Here is a 23,291-nt window from a genome sequence, read left to right as displayed (position 1 = left end):
TCCAATACCGCTCCCCAGCCGGTGAGGGAAGCATCTGTCGAGATCACAACTCGATGGCAAAGAGCTCCCAACACCGGACCCTGGGTTAAGAACCAGTGTTTCCTCCATATAACCAAGGTGCGGAGACACCGCCGCGTGATCTTGATCATACGAAGTGGGTTTCCCCTCGGGGAGAACCCTCTGGTCCTGAGCCACCACTGTAAAGGTCTCATGTACAGCAGGCCAAAAGTTATCCCGTTGGACGCTGCTGTCACAAGACCCAACAGTCTCTCTAACTGTTTTACAGTGCGTGACTGGCCTAGCCTCAGCTCTTTTGTGGCTGTTAGGATAGCAGCTACACGAACGGGCGACAGAGTGGCCCGCATCGTCACTGAATCCCATACCACACCAAGGAAAGTGGTTCTCTGTACTGGAGAAAGCACACTCTTCTTGGCATTGAGCCTCAACCCCAACATCTGCATAGGAGCGAGAACGACACCTCGGTGCCGAACCGCTAACTGTTCTGATTCCGCTAGAATCAGCCAGTCATCTATGCAATTCAGAATGCATATGCACTGCAGCCTGCGGGGCCAGCGCTGCGTCTACACGCTTCGTGAATGTGCGGGGTGATAGAGCTAGACCGAAAGGAAGTGCCTGATACTGGTGTTCTTTGCCCCAAAGAAACCCTCAGGAACCTCCTGTGCTGAGGGAGGATGGAGATATGGAAGTATGCGTCTTTTAGATCTATCGTGACAAACCAGTCCTCGGATCTGATTTGAGTCACGATCTGTTTGAGTGTCAGCATTTTGGACTTGAGTTCCAGCACCAAACACTCCAACAGACGAAGATCTAGTATGTGACGCAGCTCTCCATCCTTTTTTGGAACAATGAGATAACGACTGTAAAGACCCGACGCAATGTCGGGTGAGTACACCTGCTCTATAGCTTTCTTTGCTAACAGGGCCTTTACCTCTTGCTCCATTACCAGAGCCTGCTCGGAATGCACTAACGTGAGCAACACCCCGTTGTAGCCTGGAGGACGAGAACCAAATCTGCCTCTTACTACTAACTGCAGGACCCATAGAGATATATTTGGCAGTAGCTTCCGCGCTGCCAGAAAATCTACCAAGGGAACCAGCCCCTCGAGGCTGGCCTCTGGTGTAATAAAGACAGCCAGTTCGGGGACCTGAAGCATACTGGCAGGAACCACCCGAACTGACTGTTTTCGAACCCCCCTCAGAGGGCGCATTCCGACGCAATGTCGAGTTGACGCTGCGCCAGAAGCTCGCTGGAGACCGCTGCGCCCCGAAGCACCAAGGGTGGCGGGGTTGGCAGAACGGTCCCCTGAGGGCACCGAGATGGAAAGGGCACCGTATAATGAGGTGTACACCATTCCACCCCGGTTGGGGCTGCCCTCACCGGTCTGACGCCGGTGGCGCCAGACCTTTTCTTTTGAGCCGCAGCCTTCTCAGCGTGAAGAACGGTCCTCGGATCCGGCTTCTGCTTTGAAGGCTTTGGCTGCTGTGTTGTGTATGAGAAACTAGACGGCTGGAGCTGCTCACGCCCAGCAGCCCCAGGGGGTTGGACATAGCGAGGGAGAGATTATCTTGTATCTTTCTCTATGATTCCCATCAAATTGAGCCAGAGGTGTCTCTCAGTGACCACAAGGGCTGCCATCCCTGAGAGATAAATCTGTGGCCCGACGGAGTTCTCAAACCCCATCGGGCCAAACTCCCTCACTTCTGTCCAAATACCGCAGCAGGTCAGCCTGATATGCTTGTAGCACTGCTATGGTGTGCAAGCAGGCCCATGCTAGACCCACTGCCATATATGCTTTTCCCACTAGATTAAAAAAAATAGTTTTCTTTAATGGTTTAGTGAGAGAAACCGACGCCTTCAGGTACGATACTGAACTGGGAGACAGATAGCTCGCAAGCGTCTGTTCTACCCGGGGTATTGCCCCATAGCCATACCCTCTTAACCCCCAAATATCTGAATATACATGAATGTGGGGGCTAAAAGACAAGAGGAGTAAGGCTTTTTCCATGATCTAGACAGCTCGCTGTGCAGATCGGGAAAAATGGAAGGCCCCGTGATGGAGGTGGAAAAATAGAGGGAAGGAAACTCGTTTAATTTATTTTATTTTTAGGACGAGTGCCCCCTTATTTCTGCTGGCCATAAATATTTAATTTATCTACAGCCTTAGTAAACACTTCCACCAGCTTATTATTTTTTATATATATTTTTTATATATATTCACTTTATTTTATATATAATATATAAACTATCATATATATATATATAGGCTATATATATTTCTCATACGCTGGGGAAAGAGATGGCAAATTCACTTCCCCCATGATTGTGTCACTTTCAATGCCCAGCACATCTACCTCCTCGGAGGTAGAGCACTGAAGCATTGATTTCTCTCTCTCCCCGGGCGGAAGAGACCGCAGCGCGGGCTTCCGAGACCGGCGAGAGAGCACTGGATCCCTCGTGGAAAGGGAGGAGATAAGATCCGCGGACCCGTCTCCAACCCCGTAAAGAGATCCTATTCGCGATCCACAGGAATGCATTCTCCGCGCTGCCACGGCAGACGCGGGACCTGTCACCCTGAGAATTGCGAGCCCGGCCACTTTCCTCGAAAAGTGACAGGCGGGAGCGGAGCATGCGAAGCGAAAGCTTCTCACAATGTTGGCAATCAGCCCCCTCGGAGGCTGATACCGCATGCTCTACTCCCAAACACATCACACAAAGCTCGTGTGTGTCCCTACTCGTTAAATAGCGCGAGCAGGGAGAACACAGAGTTGTGCAATTGTTTAGTTTCCATAAATATATATATCAGACAGACAACAGTAAATATAACAGACAGTTTGACACAGATCGCTTGCTGAGGCAACAGAAGCTGATGCCGGTTTGCACCGGATGTGCTTTTATCATATCCTTGTCATGACGTCACCCGCCCGAGACGCTCATTCTTTCAATTGGACTAGTTGACATAGATGCTTCAGACGCAGTCACGCTGGGGGCGTTCCCATGGCGTCGATGGACGCATCGTTGAGTTCCCTTCGTAAGGGAACTGAGATTCTCTCAGATGCTGAAAACACTGGATCACACGCTGCTCACGTGAACACAGTGCTGCGCTTCGCTTTTAAACATGCAGTGCAGATCAGCCGATACAGTTATTCATAGCAGTTTGCAGGTGGGACATGTCCCCACCATCAATATTGTCCCCTCCACTTTTTTGAAACATCAGTAGACTAACAGAATATAGAGGCGTTGGAATGTATGGTTTCTGAAATCATAATCGTGCACATTCTTCAGACGAGCACTTCAATCTATCACTTAACACCGTTGCGGAGACTCTCTATTCGCCATGGGGAAATCACAAAACAAAATGCACACAAATGTGTCACTGCTCTGCTCTTTATTTATAATCATTGAAGAACATCTTTGATTTTAATGAGAAAACAAACTATACGAGGGTGGACTAGAACTAACAAAGTCTACCACCAGACCATAAGGGCACACAAGAAGTTAAAGCAAATTTATGTATTTATTAATTGACGTGAAGAATTTTGGGACTAACAACATATTTGTATTTTAGTCGATTTTATTTTTAAGAATGAAACTATCACGTTAAACTTGACTTATGTGGATAAATTAAACTCAATGTACCATTGAAATTGAACATTAATTATTGTACATGATAGCACTGATATATATATAGCATTGTATGTACCCCAACTCCCCCCCCCCTTCCCACACACACACACACACACACACACACACACACAAACACACACACACACACACACACACACACACACACACACACACACACACACACACACACACACACACACTCCTGTCCCATCCACCTTTTAAAACAAAGTTATGCCACAAATTAATTAAATCACAGCCTTTGATTATCGTACAGGGATTCATTATATCACACACATTTATTTATTTTCATGTTAAAATCAAAATAGCTTTCATTAACCCCTGTTTGGGGGTTGAATTTTCCTTTCCTTTCCTCATCTTTCAAACTGTGGTCCTGTTTTACTTCATCATTTCCCCTCTCTCGTTCCTTTGTTTTTTCTCTGTCCCATTTTTTTTTTTTTTCTGGCCCCAAATCAGCTGTTCCGGATATCTGCTTAATCTTAAACTAAATGACTTGTTCTTCTTTCTGATCCAAAATCACGCTGAGAGTAATGCTTCTGATAGCATAGCCTTGGCCTACACAAACAAAGATAGACTCACTCCTGTAAAAACACGTGCTGGAGGATACACATGCTCAAATAAACAAACATTTGTTCACACACGGATAAAAAGTCTTCCACTCACAAATCAGCTTTAATATGTAGGACACAAATGGCCCTCACTGAGCTCAATTGGTCATTATGAGTCACACAAACTACAAATGACTGCACTGGCAGTACATGCCATTCTACACTAAGACTTCAGTAATGAACACAGCAAGTCAAAGAACTGGCAAGCAACACAATTACTCAGTTCTTTAGCAGGCGCTTTCATCAAAAGTGACTTACTGTTCATTTATTGCAGTGCCAATCCCTCTGAAGTGAATGTGTCTTAAGAGCTTTGCTGGAAGGTGATTGTGACCAAGTGGGATCAAATTAAGTTGAAATTAAAATATTATTAATATAAAAAAATATATATAAAAAAAAAACATTTTGCATGACAAATCAAATATCAGGGTGTTACAAACAAGTTGTAGGAATATGCATTTTGTTGTCGTGTGACAAGAAAACCATAAAACAGGAACTTACACCCTAAAAGTATGTAGGCCTACTGAAGAAAAAGTAAATACTTTTGGGTGTATAGCACAAGAGGCAAACTTTGGGACAACCTACCACATCATAATTACGCTCTGTACGCATAGTTATGTCTGTCACCATAAACCGGACGGTCAATCACTCTGTCACAGTTATAATCCCTACATATACACACTCTACATTTAATTTAATTCAATTTATACTAAAACAATTCTTCCCACAGTATTGGAGAGAAAAGTAGCACGTTGATCGGACAGTTGTGGGTCTTTCATGCAGAGAACTATGATAATGTTATTTAATGTCCCCCTGTAGTCAATCATTTTATCCCATAAAACTCATCTTTGATCACCAAAATTACATATTTAAAAGTTTTTCATTGAAAAAAAATTCATCATGCCTTAAAATAGCTTGAATGTAACTCAACACCCTTGCCACATTTAGTATACACGGTTCTATGAATATGCAAATGAGCCCCGTCTCCACTCACTCACTCAGCTCAGAGATTCACTCGTTGACGATCACAAGTTGATCTGATTGGTTACAAGGTAGTTTATGACGTCAGAAACACCAGCGATTTAAAACCGTTTTTTTGAGACTGTCTTTGGTTCACTGCAGTTTTAAAGAGAAAATACTCGGCAATGGTGTTGACTTATGATTTTGCACATGGTTTGTCTTATGGCATATTAAAAACACCACATAAACATATGAACAACATTAAAAGCTTGATTTTCATCACAGGGGAACTTTAACTTATGATGCATTTAATAGTAGCCAAATGTATCTGTTTTGCCATTGTGCTGTATCTTATTAAAGTTCACAATGTTGTTGCAGATGTAACACTGATAACATGAAATAAATATTTTTTAATCAGGTTAGATATTGATTATGAATAAATAAAACCACTTTCAGGAGTTCTCTATTTTATCGTTGGTCTCACACACATCCACCATTTTTGTAGTTCTAATGTGAATAAATGTAAATCAGTGAGGTCTTTTTTTGAATAGTATAGCAAATACTTACATAAAATGCAAAAAAGTATTAGTTGTCACTCTATATCTCCCAATAATATGTCTTAGTAAGATGATAATGCTTAGTTTTAGGATCAAAGCTCTGCAGTTTTAAACATCTAATTCAATGCAATACAATGATGATTGAGAGATGGATGCCTGATGGATCATATTTGATGCTCACATTTTAACATGATTTTTCTAAAAATATATATAATCAAGTAAACCTAAGCTGCTTCAGTCCAGTAAGTGTTCACCTTGAAATATTACTAACAATATAAAAGGTATTCATACATTTACTTTTTAAAAATCAGTAAAGATTTCACAGTAAAAAGAAACGTGAACCATTAGCTGAAGGTGGAGGTTTTACATTTAATACTAAAAGGCTTTTAACATATAAACTATCAATCAAGACGACAGAAGGCATGTAGTAGATCGTGTGCATCAGCTTTTTCAGCAGTTTTGATAACATTGATGACTTAGAGGCCTTTTTTGAAAATTGCAAATCATAAATGATACCTTTCATCATCATCATTCATTGGACCTAATTTGTCCTTATTGGTTTCTGACTCATTAATACACTCTTGCTACAACCATTACTCCAACAAACACAGTCCAGCTAATAAACATACAATGAGTTGGTTTCAGTTCAATTATTTTTAGCTTGGGCTCAATGCATACTGATTAAAGTATACTGCAAGTTACTTACTTACTTATTGATTAGTATCCATACTGCACGATTGTCATATGTCGTGCCATACATGTAAAAGCAGTGAATTATATGCAAGGTACCTGCATCTCTCTGTCTCCATACTTGTTGGGATGGCGACTAGCTTGACTCTTCCTCCGCAGTTTCTTGAGCTGTGATTGGCAGCGCTCAATGGACTCCACCTTTGACTTCCTCTCACTCTGGTACTTCTTCAGTGTTGACTGGAAAAAGTTTTCATACAGTATATTATTTTTCTGGTTGCAGAGAAGGCACAGCAGTGACAGTTCAGGAAGAGTTAATTTCCATATAAATATTTTCTATCCCACATCAAAAGCAGCAAAAGCATTTGCAATACAACATGAACACAGTATGTACTTTTTACTTCACTCTTTCTATGTAAGTACATACAGTATTAGATAAAGACACCTAATATAAAGTGTGTCTGACAAACCCTGTGTTGATTTTCTGAGTCATTTTAGTATGTTGTTTAGTTCAATAGTCATTTACACTCACGGTGAGATATTTGATGTCTAACTCCAGTTTCTGCTCCAGTTGAGACAGCAGCTCTGAATGAAACAGCTTCAGCTGCAGACAGACACAAAATGTAGCATTCATTCAAATACAGTGATTATGGAAGCACACTGGTCTTAGATTAACAGAGTGTCTACAAAGACTATGGATATAGAAAGACGGTTAACTTCTATTACTTATGAATGGGAGAAACTGCAACGTGCAATATGGAGGAATACTCAATTTTTCCATCACAAATCAAATCGGAAAGGCATTTATTTTCAATAAAAATGAAGAAAATATTAGAAAAGGGGAAATAAAGTGTCTAACGTGTTTAATAATGAAGTGGTTAGGTTAGGGGTAGGGGTACGTGTAGGACGGGCTTTATTGTCCAAATAAGGCGGAATCCATTTAATAATTTTAATAAATATAATCCTTTACGCTCTGTTATTATTGCATACTGTTATATTTACCCACTAATACTATATCACTAGCCTGACAAGCTAGACCCACATCAAGATGTTGGGTCTGGGAACACACCATTGGCAGGGCTCAATCCGAGGGGCGGGATAAACGGTTGTCTTTCAAATTCCCTCTGCACGCAATAGGATAGCTCTACAACCAATCAGAGCAACGAAGAAGGTGAGGTAGTCAGAGCGACGGACTTCAGTGCCATTCTTTGTTCTTTTCTCAAAGAAAAGCTTAACTCCAAGTCCTCCAGAGTCGCGGCCAAACCCCCGATTCGAAAGACCACTGTTCGCCGGCAGCATCGGTCATCTTTGTTTTCAAGTAGCAGGGAATTCACGCGGAACCGTCACATCGCTGCCATCATTATGTTAAGCCTGCCCACCGACTCTATACACGATGTGATTGGCCTGACTAGAGTTTGTTTTTTCCAGCTCGAAAGCCAACGGAGAGTTGCTAGAACACACTGGCTGCAAAATAAAATTTGCTGCCGCTAGGGTGCGTCTAGATTTCTAGGCTACTATATCACTATATACTATGCAGTATAAATGGCATCTAACTACTATTTACACTTATTGCATAGAAAATACTGCTATTCTTACATAGTATAAATAGAATCTATTGCTATTTACATTTGGTGATTTGAACTTAGCCGCTGCCAAGATTATTCACTGAAGCCTCTAAAAATTGCACTAAAATGGAGACATCTACAGTAGGTTTTAGAAATGTGTTCCTATTGGCACTTTAAAATTTTCTTTTATTTCTCAAATTTGTTTTGTATTAGGCTACTATCATTCCTTTTCACACTTTGATGTTTTGTCTCACGCTCTTAAAACTAAAGTTTCCTTATTAAAGGTTCCATGAAGAACCTTTAGCATCTATGGAATTATTAAAATGTTCCCACAAAGTTATGTTTCTTCCCACAAAGAAAAACATGGTTCTTTAAGGAACTGTTCACTGAAAGTTTCTTTAGGGCAGTGTTTCTCAACTGGTAGGTCGTGGAGAACGTTTTAGGAGTATGTAGTCACGACAACAAGAAAATGTAATTAAAAATGTTTTTCTGATGCGTGAGACTTTTCTTTTGAAAGACATGCATAAAAGCGGTTGAACCTTCTGCAAAGACTTTGCTCTTCTCTCATACAGAACTCACTTTTCCATTCCACTGCTCTACTTTTCCTTTGTTTCTGTGGTGGACAAGCACATTCCAGGGCCCAGTTTATGACCGGGCCCCTCTCTTACTGCAACAGTGGAGAAAGGTTTGCAACACTTTGATTGGATCTTGGTGGACTAACATAAACAAATGTCCAACACCATTAGATAAGGATGCTAGCACAACTGACAGACACCTTATGAACGGGAAGGACAAGACTTCTCATTGGTCCACAGGCAGTTTCTGCCCTAATCCCTAAGGTTTAAGCCAAACGCCATAAAAAGTCTTTAGGACTTTTTGGAAGCAAGAGCAGTGGCTGCAACAAAAGGAGGCCACAATGATCCACCCAAATCCATTCATAACTATGTTTGGGAACAATAAAACTGGTGAAAACTACACACATCCATTTCATACTTATTCAGAGAAACTATTCTCGGTGAAAGCTATTTGTAATGCAACATCTTACACAAATTCAGCTGTTAATATACAAATGAATGCATGCATGACAGTTCAATCTTTTCCCATCTTGTTTGGACTCTATATGTTTAGAATATTGCCAGAAGTATTCTGGTGGTGGTTATGGAAAGTGAGAAATGCATCGGTAAAAGAAACTTTAAAGGGTTCTAACCGTGTGCTTTATGCAAATGAGTTACATAGGGAAAATAAAGGTGTTTCACTGTGTCAGCAGCCAATCACACTAAAATGGCAAAGCGCCAAATTGCAATCTCTTCATTGGAAAGGGATAAAGGCATCCTTTCAACAGACACTCCTAGTTCTGTAGTCAATAATTTTATCCCATAAAACTCATCTTTGATCACCAAAATTACATATTTAAACGTTTTTCTTTGAAAAAATAATTCTTCATGCCTTAAAATAGCTTGAATGTAACTCTACAACCTTGCCTCATTTAGTATACGTGGTTTTATGAATATGCAAATTAGCCCCGTTTCCACTCACTTACACCAGAGATTCACTCGTTCAGAGATCAGAGATTCACTCGTTGACAATCACACGTTGATTTGATTGGTTACAAGGTAGTTTGTGACGTCAGAAACACCAGCAATTTCAAGCTGCGATTTTGAGACTGTCTTTGTTTCACTGCAGTTTTAAGGAGAAAATACTCAGCAATGGTGTTGACTTATGAATTTGCACATGGTTTGTCTTAAGGCATATTAAAAACTCCAGCCCACATAGACATATAAACAACATTAAAAGCTTGATTTTCACCACAGGGGGACTTTAAATTAGAGAAGTGCCAAATTGCCTTCTCTTCATTGGAAAGGGATAAAGGTATCCTTTCAGCCTCCAGTCTGTGAGGAAAGAGACAGTAACAAACACATTCAGAACGACTACAGCACATTCCAAGTCTCCATGCCAGAGAGACAAAGCAGATTGACCAAGTCTCTGGCCCAAAGAGGCAGAAGACCACAAGATATTTGCAACAAGGTTAAGCTCAGGAGAGCAAACCTTCACTTCAAGGTACGTTCCTCTGTGTGTTCCAGATTAAGGGCCTTCTGCACCTACTTCAGGGCCACATCTCCATTTTCCAGAGTTTAGGACCCTTTGGTGCTCCAGGAGATCAGCTTTCCACAGAGCTTCGTGTTCAAGACTGTTTAAACGTATTCTGACTCCTTTCCCACTGCGTCACCGGCATCGAACTGCTCACTCAATCATGAGGAACGTAAATATCACTTTACCAAACCTCTTTCCAGAGAACTTGGCATTGTTGTATATTATCAGTATATGATTTTCTAACTTACATTAGAGGTAATATGGCTGATGATAGTTAACAACAAATAATATTTAGTTTATTTGTTTGATGGATAGGCAAGGCAAGGCAAGTTTATTTATATAGCACATTTCATACACAATGGTAATTCAAAGTGCTTTACATAGAAGAAATTAAAATAATCAAAAGAAATCAGAATAATAAAAACAGTTTAGAATAAAAGATAAAATACAGAAATAATCAAATGAAATCAGAGTAATTAAAACATAATAAACATAATAAACATAAATACAGTGCAAACAGTCGGACGAACAGTGGCACAGTGCTCATTCAGTAAATGCACAGCTAAACAGAAGTGTTTTGAGTCTGGATTTGAATGTGACTACTGTAGGAGCACATCTGATCTCTTCTGGAAGCTGGTTCCAGCTGCGGCTGGGATAATAAGGTTCTTCACCATATTAGTTTCAGAGAAGATCAACAACAGTTTATCTTTCCATAAGATAATAACACTCTTCCATAGCCTCATTTAACTTAATCACCTGTATTTTATGCATCTTATGCACTTTATTTCTTTATCAATCATGGTATTCATTTAGTAGTAGGGCTGGGCAAAAAAAATCGATTCTTCGATTAATCGTTTTTAAAAATGTGGTCGATTCAAAATCGATGCTCAACGGCCACGAATCGAATTTTTCCATATGCAGGGCTCGAATTTTGGTGCGGGTATTGCACACAATTGTATTGATTCCCGCAGGTCTCCCATTTATAATGTGGGAAATTCACGCAAACATTTATTCACTTGTAGATTGTATGAGTAAAGTTAATTCACACAGATTATAAAATCAAATCAGTCATTTTAAAACTTTCTCTGAGACGCAATTTCACAAACAGCGGTGCTGCGTCTTCTCTTTCTGCACAATGCAAGCGCCAATCGGGCCAGCATTGCATAACTAACGTTTATCATTTTCACGTCTTTTTAACTTTTACCATTTTAAACATGCAAGCGATTTTAAACTATCCAGTGCTCGCGCGCTCTTAGAGATGTTTTTTCACTGAGTGCACATAGGCTAAAGCCTAAATCCGCCTCACAAACAGCTCGCCAGTAACAAAAGTTATTTTTCGAGGATTATATTGCTTAACGGACACGCAAAATTATGTCAAAACTTGGTGAGTAACCTCGTAAAGACAGTCGGTTATGTCTTAAATAAGCATAAAACGCGTGTGACAGACAGTTTAATGAAACAGTAATGGATCTGTGCACTAGTTCCTTGAACGCAGCCATACGTGTCTGTCATTTTTTATTTTTTGTCAAAACAACATAGGCTACTATAGCTTTAATTGTAAGAAATCAGGATTAATAGCCTATGTATTTAACTTAGTCAGGACTAAAAGACTATCCAGTGTTATTTTACATTGGATTACTTTATTCAGTTTCTGTAGTATTTCTGACCTACCCAAAAACTTTTTTTCTGTCTCTTTATTTGTATCTTTATTATATTGTATTTATTTGTGCTACTTTTTTCAATTTAATTCAAAGATTGAAATCAAGCTTCCCTGTGTTGCATAAACTCTTAGGGCCCTATCTTGCACCCGGCGCAAATGACTTTGCACACTGACTTTGTACACATTTTCCCTCCACAGACACACGTCGGTTAACTAAGAAATACACTTGCGGTCCCCGTGGCGGTTCAGCGCAAAGAGGAGGCGTGTTCCGGCGCAAACTTTTCCTCATGCTATTTTGCTGTTCTATAAAACAATTGCGCCACTGACCAGAAAAAACCTAGTCTAAAGTCAGTGGCGCGTTGCGCGTACATTCAGATGCTATTTTAAGCACACATGCTTGGCCATAATACAGAGTGTGAACAACGCGCATACACTGTAGATGATTCTCTCATCTACACAGATGCATTTAACTTTTTGCAAATGATACATTATTATAAGGAAAAATTTAAAAACACGAGGGAAATCATTGTAGTGTCCATGACGATGGGGAAAATAGGCATAAAGCTTACACATTTACCCAAATTATTATATGCATGTTTAACCGAAGCTAATTTGGGTGGGTTTGTCCCATCCCCAATGTCACTTCTCTTTATTTTACGGCCCTGACGAGAACATTGATCTCCTCGGCTGAGAACCGATTCTGAAGCGCGCCTGGTAAATGCGCCGTTATAATAGTATTGCGCCATGGAACAAGCGCACCTCGGTCATCATGCTCTTAAAGGGAATGTGAAATAAAGCTCTTATTGGTTTGTTTCCCGTTACGGCCAAACCACACATATGAATAATGAAGCTACTTCAGACCACCCCCTTTTAGATTTGCGCCAGGCGCAAGAGGCATTTATCCCGCTGGGAAAATAGCAACAGCGCCGAGAAGAGATCCGCCCACAAAGTTACTTGCGCTTTGCGCTTTGACACTTGCGTTTCAGATCGTTAAAATAGGGCCCTTAGTCTTAACAACAAAATTACCCCATTGTAAAAACAAACATTTAGGTGAGATAAATGTAATAAAAAATTGTTTTTATCTATCTATCTTAAACATAAAATAACCTGATCCTGTTTGATCAAGGCATGTGACTGGTCTGACTTGTCCAATTTTCAGCATCAATTTTGCATCTTGCATCAAAATCCTGTCTATTCATTGTATGCAATTGAAATATAGAGTTGGGTGCTGTTTTAATGCACCCAGGTGTACCTAAAATAAAAAGAGTTTAATATACAGGTTTGTGGCTCTTAATTTCTTTTTATTAATTAACCACTTGTAAACTTATGTTCTCTGTTCTTTTTTTATATAGGATTTGTATTACATCTATATTAATAGAGTCAAATCGAGAATCGAAATAAAAAATCGAATCGAATTGATAGATTGCGAATCGAAATCGAATCGAATTTGAACATCTGAATCGATACCCAGCCCTATTTAGTAGTTGTGTTAGTTATTCTTGTTGATCTTTTTGTTAATAAAATATGCTTTATTACACCTGTCTTGTGCTGATTATACAGAAGAGGCTGTGCAAGTTAACGATATCTCACCAATCTTTCAGATGAGTCGTCTGACCAACTCCCTCCAGAAATTAAAAGCATACAATGTCGTTGTTACGTTGTCAATTAATAAGGGTACGTTTAGATGACAATGATGTACAAAAAATGGAAACGTTTTTCCTTCGCATTTTTTTGCGTGCAGACGACAACTTTGTCAAAATAATCCCCATTCACACAGATCCACGAAAACGATTAAAAACTCTGTATTGTGCTGCCAGGCCAGCAGTTGGCAATATCACTTTGTAAAGCACTACGCGCCTAGACTGAGCACATAACATGCATGTGCATGGCATCAGTGTTTTTTCATAAATTAAATTTTTTGTAGTTTACATGGTCAAAAAAAAGAATAGTATAGTTTTCAAAAACTTTGAAACCATTTTATACATTTTTTTTATTTTCAAACCCCCAAAAAGCCATTGTCATTTAAATGAATGGTTTCCACCACGTTTTGCTTCTACTTACCACATCCTCTAGTTGGACCTGGATCTGACGATGAACCTCTGCCATCTGGAATAATGTGTCACCTGAAACAGTCGGAAATAATGAGAAGACGTGTCAAAGACTTTGTGCACAGAAAAACTAAAAGCACGAGATTTATATCAAATGTATTATCAAACATACTATCATACACAACCTGATAATGACATCTAATATTCATCTCACTCACATCAACCTGACTCCATTAAGGTCACATTTGCTCATTTTAAGGCTAGATTTTAAAGGGATAGTTAACCCAAAAATAAAATCTGTCATTTACTCACCCTCAAGTTGTTCTAAACCTGTATGAGTTTCATTGCTTTGTGGAACTTGAAAGAAGAAATTTGAAGAATGTGGGCAACCAAACTGTTTCTGGTACCCATTTACTTCCATAATATTCTTTTTTCATACTATGGAAAACAATGGGTGAGTAAATAAATAATGAAAAAATGTTCATGTTTGGGTGAACGATAGTTGAATTGAGTTCACTTCATAACTTTGCAACTTTGAAACAATCAATTAACTAAATGTAATCAACATTAAACTAAACTGAGCTGAATAATGACACTATTGTCTTTTTAGGGCTGTTTCACATCTGAAACATAGTTTTCATAGTTGAAAAACGTTGCTAAATTCATTGTTAATTACTGTGAAGCTGATTTGAAACAATCTGTATTGTACAAAGCGCTATATTAATTAAATGTGACTTGACTTAGACCTATTCAGTGAACAGATGCTGTAAATGCACAATTATGCAGGTAAGCCTGTTTCTCCTTTGACGGCCATTCAAATGTACATCTTTTACAGAGATTTTATCATACTATAGCAGATGTATGATTTTTCTTTTCAGAACTGAGTAAAGATGGCAGGGGAAAGCTCTTGGAAAGCTAACAGACTGCTTTCTCCAGCTATACTGGACCAGCTTGGACTTGACCTGTCAAAACATCTTCATATGTTGGAATGATCTTGAAATTCCATAAACTATAGGATCATAAAAAAAATTAAAGTTCTTTATTGGCATCAGTGGTTCCATGAAGAACCTTTAACATCTACAGAACTTTTCCATTCCACAAAAGGTTCTTCACAGTGGAAAGACGTTATTTAGCTTATTAAAATATTCTTCAAATTAAAAAAATGGTTCTTTTAAGAACTGTTGACTCAAAGATTCTTTGGCATCGCCCCTTTTGAAACCTTTATTTTTAAGAAAATATTTGTCAGAACAGAATTGAAGAGAGCATTTTTTTCCTAGAGGATGTGATACTCGTGGCAATGTCTGTCCATTCTTAAGTTTCATTGAAGGTGAAAATTTGTGGCGTGTTTTGTTGTTAGTTCCAGTGGGCCGAGTTGTGTGGATGTTGGCCTTCTTTATCCCTTACTGAGCAACTGTGTGTGCGAAACTTGGCATCTCTCCTTCGCTGCCTTTCTCCCTCCCTCTCATCCACCCCCGCTGTGTTCAGCAGTACAATGAGATCATGTGGTGTTGTTAATCTTTCAACAAAAGCCCCTTCTCTCTCTCTTGCCCCTCTCTCGCTTTCTCTTAGTTTCTTCATCTCCATTTTATTGTACAGGCTTGCCTCTTCATTTTCTTCCGCTGCTGTCATTTGTTTCCACGCTTTCGTTTCCTGTAAACTGTGATGTACCGTGAACTTAAAACAATGTAGTTATATTTACTTACATATTCACAATCAGTTCTTTACTCTGCCGGACATGTCCCTCCAGAAACAGATCTGAATAGCCCTGATCTAAAAAGGGTTAATAAAGTTAACTAAAAACTATAACTATATATATATAAAAAAATGTTACTTGAAATAAAATAAAATATAAAAATATATAATAAAAAGTATACAGACATCAGGTGAATTTAGAGAAAAACTAAAACTACTAAAACTGACAAAAACACAACAAAATTATCAAAACTAACTGAAATTAAAATGTTTTAAAATATTAAAATGAAATCTAATTCAAAATATTAATAAAAAGTATAAAATATCTCGATGATACTAAAATAACCCTGGATCTAAATCATGGGGACTGGCGTAATTTAGAATCAATTACTCTATGTATTTTTAGGCAATTATTAATGATGTAGTGATGCAAGAAGAACTGACTTTGTTATTATAAAATTAGATTTAGGTCATATAATATAATAATCCTATAACGTAATATATTTCAACACTATTTGGTCTTTTATTGAAACAACAGTTTCTGATAACAAACTCTGCTCTGCACCTGCCTGGAAGTTTCTAGTGATCCTGAAGACTTGGGCTGTGTCCGAAATCGCCCCTTATATCCTTAAAAAGGGCACTATTTCGTCTCGTAACAGTCACTAAAAGCTCGCTCTCTCTCTGTTACTTATCTTTCTCAAAAACACATAAAATAACAGTTCAGATTCTAACATAAACTCTTGACATCCAGTCACACACAAAACATGCTGTGAGCTGAAAATCCACTGCCTAATCTCTTGACATTATTAAGTGGAAATACTTTAATTGTAAATGTACTGTAAATATACTGCTCTTGCATTTCCTTACCCAGTTCTTTTGAGCCCTGGCTGTCACTGGCCAGCTCTCCTAGTTTGACCAGAGCGTCGAAGTATCCTTTAGCTGCGACTGTGACGCCTGTAGAGCAGACAGAGAGACAGAGACAGAGAGTCAGGGATTTCAGGGACTTCAACCTACAAAAAAGTGAACTATTTAAGTGTCTGACCCGTCAGAGCCTTTTCATAGTGTTTCCCCATCGTGACAAAATTCTTCAGACTGGGGTTAAACTGGTCCAGAATGCCCTGAACATAGAATCAGCAATAACTGAAATTAGGACACAACTGTAAACATTTTGATCTGTAATTAATTATATTAATGAAACAGAAGGATGCAAGAAACGGATAAATACCCAATTTGGCTGCACTCGCCTAAAAAATGTGCTTCATCTAACATCTAAATTAATAGATTTTTTTTAAAAGAAAATTATTTAACATTACTGAATCAAACTAAATATAATAGGTTACACCAACAAAACAATGTTTAAGGGATTAAATTACAACTAATTTAATTGAACAAAATGTTGTACAGTGTCATAATAGGATACAGTAATACATGAAGAGGGATATTGGAAAACCATCTGTTCGAAGAAAATGTTTTGTTCAAAGCTATTAATTTAAAATGTTCATATAAAAATACAATTCATACAGACAGACAAAGACTGTAATATGCATTTAGAATTAATGTTTTGTGCCATTTAAAGGTAAACATGTCTACCCAGCTAAAAAAAAATATGTTCTAAGAATATTTTAGAAATGTTCTCAGAACATTCAAAACATCAATAATAATAAAATAAATAGTAATAAAATGTTTTTTCTTGTTTTCATAAAGTTTTCTCTATTGTATTATTTGGCTAATATTATGTGAATGCTATTTTTGCATGTTCTCTGAACCATCTGAAATAAAGTAGTAAGTGGTAATGTTTAAAAAACCTTAGACTAATATACAACTAAAAAAAGTGTTCCATGAATGATGTTTAAATAACATTTATGTGCTAATGTTTTGATCATGTTATTAAAGACTATAACTGTGTGAACGTTTTATTTATGTAACTGGAAGAACGTTTGTTCATAATTTTGAGAGAACCTTTGGCATTATATATATATATATATATGTTTTTTTTACACATAAAACAAAAAACAAATAAAAGATTAAATTTCTATGAACTTGGCACGTGTTTAACACTAGATTTTGTATAGATATCTTTATCGTCTTCAATAGTCTTTTCATTGTCTCCTTTAGTCTTACCTTGTAGACATTTTCTGTCATCTTGTTGACCTCGTCTGAGCGTGACATTGTGCTTCTCTCTTCAGCTTCAGTCCACCTTTCTTTTACACGTAAATCACAGCACAACTGGCTACAAGGAGAGAAGGAGAGCAAGAAAGTGAGATCATTCATTTGCTTTTTTATTTGAAGAGATCTGCTTTAAATTCGGGATGGTACGAGCTCATCAAACGGCAACATCATAATGATTTCAACCACAACTATTCATCAATAACAAATTCTAATGGAAAACTAAGCAGTTAGTAGTAAGTAGTAATTCTAGTAGTAACTAGAATATTTAGATGTTCTAAGACACTGTAATTATTGTGAAGTTGAGGAATGCTTTGCTCTGGATTTTGGAACATTGCTGAAGGGATTTGCTTCTATTCAATCACAGGAGCATTATAGAGGTCAGGCATTGTATGATTGTGTGTTTAGTCCAGGCTCGCAGTCACTGGCCCAGTTTGGACTCGGTCAAGATCCTCCACACCTGTCTTGACAAACCGCTTTGGCATGGATGTGCACATAGATATTGTCGTTCAAAAACAGGATACCAGTGTCACAATCTTGGAAGAAAAGATTTGTCTAAAATATCACTGCATCCTATAGTATGTCACAAAAAGACCCAACCCATATAAAAGTCCCAGATATTTAAACCAAACCATCAAAAGAAAGGAATTTTTATGCAGGAATCTGACTGTCATGTTTAAAGGACAAGTTCGGTATTTTACACTTAAAGCCCTGTTTTAAGATCGTTTCTGATGAAATAGAACGGTTAAGATGAAAATTTGGACAAATGCTGCTGTCCCAAGAATTTTCGGTTTCTGTGGTAGCAACCCCCCCCCCACCTCCTCAATGGTTTCATTGGGGCACTGGAACAATCATTCATAAAACGCATTACAAAGTGTTTACAAAGTTTAGTTTACAAAGACGTGAAACTCACCGAGTGGTCTGGGGTATTCACTGATGCTCACACAAAAATCGCTGCAAAAGATGCTTTCCAGCAGGTTTTATCGTAGTTTTTGTCCAACTCCATTGACAAAAACAGGACAAAAACTACGAGTTTCACGTCTTTGTAAACTAAAGTGTAATGCGTTTTATGAATGATTGTTGCAGTGCCCCTATGAAACCATTGTGTATGTGGGGGGGTGCTAACACAGAAACCCAGGGACAGCAGCATTTGTCCAAATTTCAATCTTAACCTTTCTATTTCATCAGAAACGATCTTAAAACAGACTCTAAGTGTAAAAAAACGAACTTGTTCTTTAAGCAAAAATGCATTAGCCTATGCGTGCAGAAGCATAAAAGGGCCATATTGCTTTTATCAAGTCAAATCTAATTTTATTTATAGCACTTTTCACAATACAGAATGTTTCAAAGCAGCTTTACAGAAAATCATGAAGTTATTGGTTATATCTTAATATCTTCTTATGGTTGTATTTAACAGATTAGAGCTGTGCAATATTATAGTTTACATTTTGAGACGATACAAGCAATCAATCCGTTGAGATTTGCTATATATAGCAGCATGTATCGCTCTACGCATGTATACTGATAAAGTTGGACATAATTATGTATTTAACTTTATACAAAGAGCTGTGCGATAATATAGTTTAGTTCAGTTGAGATTTTCTGTAGGCTATATATGGCTTCATGTAAGTGTACTGTTTGTTTGCAGGTAAAATAGGATGTCCTTTATATACATCTTTTAAAATATAAAGTTTTTAAAAACCATCACTAGGGCCTACATATTAACCCTTTGACTGTCAACTACCGGGCGCTTGGTGCTCTCTTTTTTATTGTCTTTGTTTTTTCCTGTCCTGATTCGCGTGATTTTTTTTCCCAAACCACTTCAGCGGAAATCCCGCCCTGCAGCCGATTTCATTGGTTTAGGTTACAGTGACGGGTAGGTTTAGGGATCAGTGTTTGGTGTAGGCAATCAGTACAGTGATTGACATGACCAATGAAAACTTTTAAATCGGCTGCAGGGCGGGATTTCCACTGAAGTGGTTTGGGAAAAAAAATCACGCTCCTGATTCAAGGTTCCATATTTGGCGACTGTTTTGTGATAGAAGTGATATTGTGAAAGAAAATTATTAATTTGTCACAGTAAAACACATAAAGAATCAATGGAATAGATGTGTAACCCGCAGGCTTGTGCACAATTCAGAATTGAATTGAGAATGACTCCTAATTTGCAATTCAATTCTTGAATTTGAATTGAATTTGAATTGATGTCAAAAACAGGATCTAGACTTACAATTCGAATTTGAATTAAAGGAAGCAGAATTGCAATTCAAAACAAATTCTAAGAAATTCATATAGATATTTTAAGCGAAGTGTTTAACAATGAAGCTTTACAGTATATGTCAGATATGATTGCAGTACATATTCTGTAAATGATATTAGTTTGAACTACTTGTACAGATTACATTAACAGGAACTATTTTCCCCCAGCAATGAATGTTAAAAGCTCTAGTCACAGAACAAATAATTAAGTTTGATTTATTGTAATTGTAATTTTGTGGAACATGATAGAACATGACTCAGAACATGATAGAACATGACTCCCAGAATTACTTTAGTAAATCTTTAGAAGCAAAAAAAACAATTTTAGGTGGACATTTGTTTATATATATATATATATATATATATATATATATATATATATATATATATATATATATATATATATATATATATATATATATATATATACAAATTAGAACAAAATGTATGCAGGGTTGAGGAGTGAGTTAACTGTAATGAAATTATGTTATTGAATTACAAAATGAATGTAATTGTATTTAGTTGTAGCCTATTACTGAGGTAAAATGTGTAATTTAATTAGTTACTAATCAAATTAAAAGGAAATTGATTTACATTGATAAAGTAATCCAAATAAAATAATCAAAACCACATTTATAATGGGTAACTTATAACAGTAAGCAATTACATTTCCAAAGTAACCTTCCTAACGCTGAATGTATGTGAGATTCAACATATTCTTTCTGTTGTGTGACTAGGGTGAGCACCCGTCACGCTTTGTGTTGTACCGCAAAGATTTTCACCCCTTGTCCCCCACGTCACATATTGACAAAATGTCCCGCATTTTTATCAGTCTGTTTGTTTTTAATTATCATATTAAGAAAATGTACATGCGTTCTTTTGCCTTTTTAAGAAAGCATTTTATTTATTCTTTTTGCACCGTAGTTTTTCAACTATATTTAACAGCGCTTCGTCAGAAAACAGGCGTTTAAAAACAGGCGTTTTTAAAATCATATCCAATGGTTGAAAAGAAAGTAGGAAACACGGTCACTAGTAGGTTGTCAATCAAAATGTTGAGCGGTGATTCGTTCATGTGTTCCCTGTCAGAAAACAAATGGATAATTCGGTAAATTAACATTTTAATTTAACAGAATTTATCAACTTATTGCCTGCTGTAGTTGTTTTAATTCACATCCTTTCTAAAAATATGAAAGTGTTTGGTGTAATATATTCTTAATATATAAGGCTGTCAATAAACTAATTTCATGTTGTTTTATATTTTATTTGTTCATTATTTATTTTGTTGGATTTTAGTTGGACTGTTGAACTGTTTCAAAAATAGTGATCTGCATGATACATGCTGCCTTGCTCAGTGATGTTGAATTTAAATGGCAAGTAAAATAAAGACATGTTATGTTACATTGTGATGTAATTGTGTTGTCTGGAGGGGACTAAATAACAAAGTATTTTTATCAGCTGAAATGCAGAATACAAATGTTTATATTAAGTTAAATGGACATTATATAACAGTTTGAGGTTATGTTTTAGTGTTGGTAACATGTCCCACATTGTGCAACACAAACTTAGTAATCGTCCCACATTTGGTTTGTTTGATGGTGGTCACCCTATGTGTGACTGTGTGGAATTTCTTTGAATTGCCATGAATTTAATTCCACTTCCTGTCATTCCAATTCAAATTCAAATTCAACTTCCTGTGGGGCGGAGGCAATTCAATTCAAATTCCAATTCATGAATTGAATGGAGGCCAATTCTGAAATTCTGAATTTTGCACAAGCCTGGTAACCCGGTGGCTATTTGTGGTATTATGCCTAAACAAACCTACATTTTTGTGATATCAACTTCAAATTTGGAACACAACTTGATTAGACGTATGTCTTTGATTTTCAGAGTAAAAATGATTTAGTGAAATATGTATTTTCCATCAAATAAAAAATGTTTATTACAGTACCTTTTTTTTTTACAGTAAACTTAAACTTCTATAACTTTTTACACTTTCATTTTTTGAAGTGTATGTCTGCAATAATCTGCCGAGTGTCTTCTTGAAAGGGAGACTAACCTGAGGTCTGTATCCCAAAGCATGAATCACATCCATTTAAGTTTGGATAGTGCATTTTCACATTTTTGCTCAAAAAGGGGGTTACAGTAAAGGGGTTTAAAGTCATTAAAGGCACACATTTTCATTAAAACATTATTTTATTAATCAAATTAATCAAATTGCATTTTTCTGCAAGAAGATCTAATCTCTGATATACAGAACATGCCCCCAAAAATGATTTTCTGTCCGTAAACAAAAGTAGTCCGGTTGTAATAATATGTCTACCTGAATAACTATGTTAGATGGCACCACATGACGCATGTTTTAGGTTATTTGACATTTCATGGAACTGTTACCGTGTAAGTATTTTTTATTTTGTGAATTTCAAAATAAAGACCACCCCTGTTAGTGAACCTCAAGAGATTTCATAGTCTGAGTCTGGCCAGAGCCACCCTAATACACTGTTATTGCAAGTCTTAAGATCATGAAATTGAGTCTGACATGCCATAGTGCCTTGGAGGACAGCAATTCTTCCCAGGTCCAAGTGCAAGAGTCACGCTGCTGAACAAACACTGCGCTTTCCCTTTCTGGAAAGATCCTGAATAAAAGATTCCAGTCAGGATTACCCATCATATAAAGCTTCAGCTCTGAAGGCCAGTGTTTACACCAGGTCAGCGCTCTCATGCGTGTTATTAGAGAAAGATTAGGAGGAAGAATTTGACCTAAATGATGAAGTGAGACAAAAAATAACATTCTCATCATATGACACTTCCATTTCCCGTCTTCTCTTTCTTGTTTTTCTTTGATTCACACTAGCTCTGTTTCCATCCAAAGTTGCGAATTTAACTTTTGCGCGAAATTGGAATATCACATAAAACATTTGCCAATATAGCACCATTTCCATTCCATGTGTTCAAGAGAACAAAATCGTCACTTCCTGGGAAATTTACGCAAAATATCTGATGTAATAAAAATGGGAGTTTGCTGCAGTCGGGGAAGCCAACATGTCTCTTTTTTACTACATCAAAAATTCCCATAAAAATAGCTGGAAGGAAACAAAGCTAATGAGAGCATATAATTGACTAATAGTTCAGTGATTCACCCACAATTCACAGCATCCATGTTTTACTTTTATGCCAGCTACAGACTGTGTGATTTCAGCAATCCTATAAGATCATTACAAATCACACTGTACAACGTGGATCTAATAAACTTGGGTACGACATGTATGTAGACTGTACGATGATGACACTTATCATGACTATCGTAGGCTACGACGCAGGTTAGTATAGAAGAATAAATC

At 37.5% G+C, this 23,291-nt stretch overlaps 1 protein-coding gene across 2 annotated transcripts in view; it reads right to left on the bottom strand.

Moving 5' to 3' along the window:
• The window catches only part of LOC143715101 (BAR/IMD domain-containing adapter protein 2), a 40,345-nt gene that overhangs the window by 14,953 nt on the left and 2,101 nt on the right, over positions 1-23,291 (bottom strand). Inside the window, exons 2-7 of one of the 2 annotated variants that reach the window (XM_077206764.1) lie at positions 17,650-17,758; positions 16,571-16,646; positions 16,396-16,482; positions 13,850-13,911; positions 7,005-7,076; positions 6,575-6,712 (exon numbers count right to left, since the gene is read on the bottom strand). In XM_077206764.1, the coding sequence (XP_077062879.1) occupies positions 6,575-6,712; positions 7,005-7,076; positions 13,850-13,911; positions 16,396-16,482; positions 16,571-16,646; positions 17,650-17,697 (483 nt within the window). In that variant the 5' untranslated portion in view covers positions 17,698-17,758. Of the gene's footprint in view, positions 1-6,574; positions 6,713-7,004; positions 7,077-13,849; positions 13,912-15,539; positions 15,605-16,395; positions 16,483-16,570; positions 16,647-17,649; positions 17,759-23,291 lie in introns of those variants that run through there. The other variant, XM_077206775.1, reaches the window with a different exon arrangement.

This window comes from Siphateles boraxobius, unplaced genomic scaffold (genome assembly GCF_051911475.1).
Source record: "Siphateles boraxobius isolate OS27281-9 unplaced genomic scaffold, OSU_SipBor_1 12, whole genome shotgun sequence".
Classification (NCBI taxonomy): Eukaryota; Metazoa; Chordata; class Actinopteri; order Cypriniformes; family Leuciscidae; genus Siphateles; species Siphateles boraxobius.
Note: the sequence above shows the minus strand (reverse complement) of the source record. Positions and strands in the feature narration are given on the sequence as shown.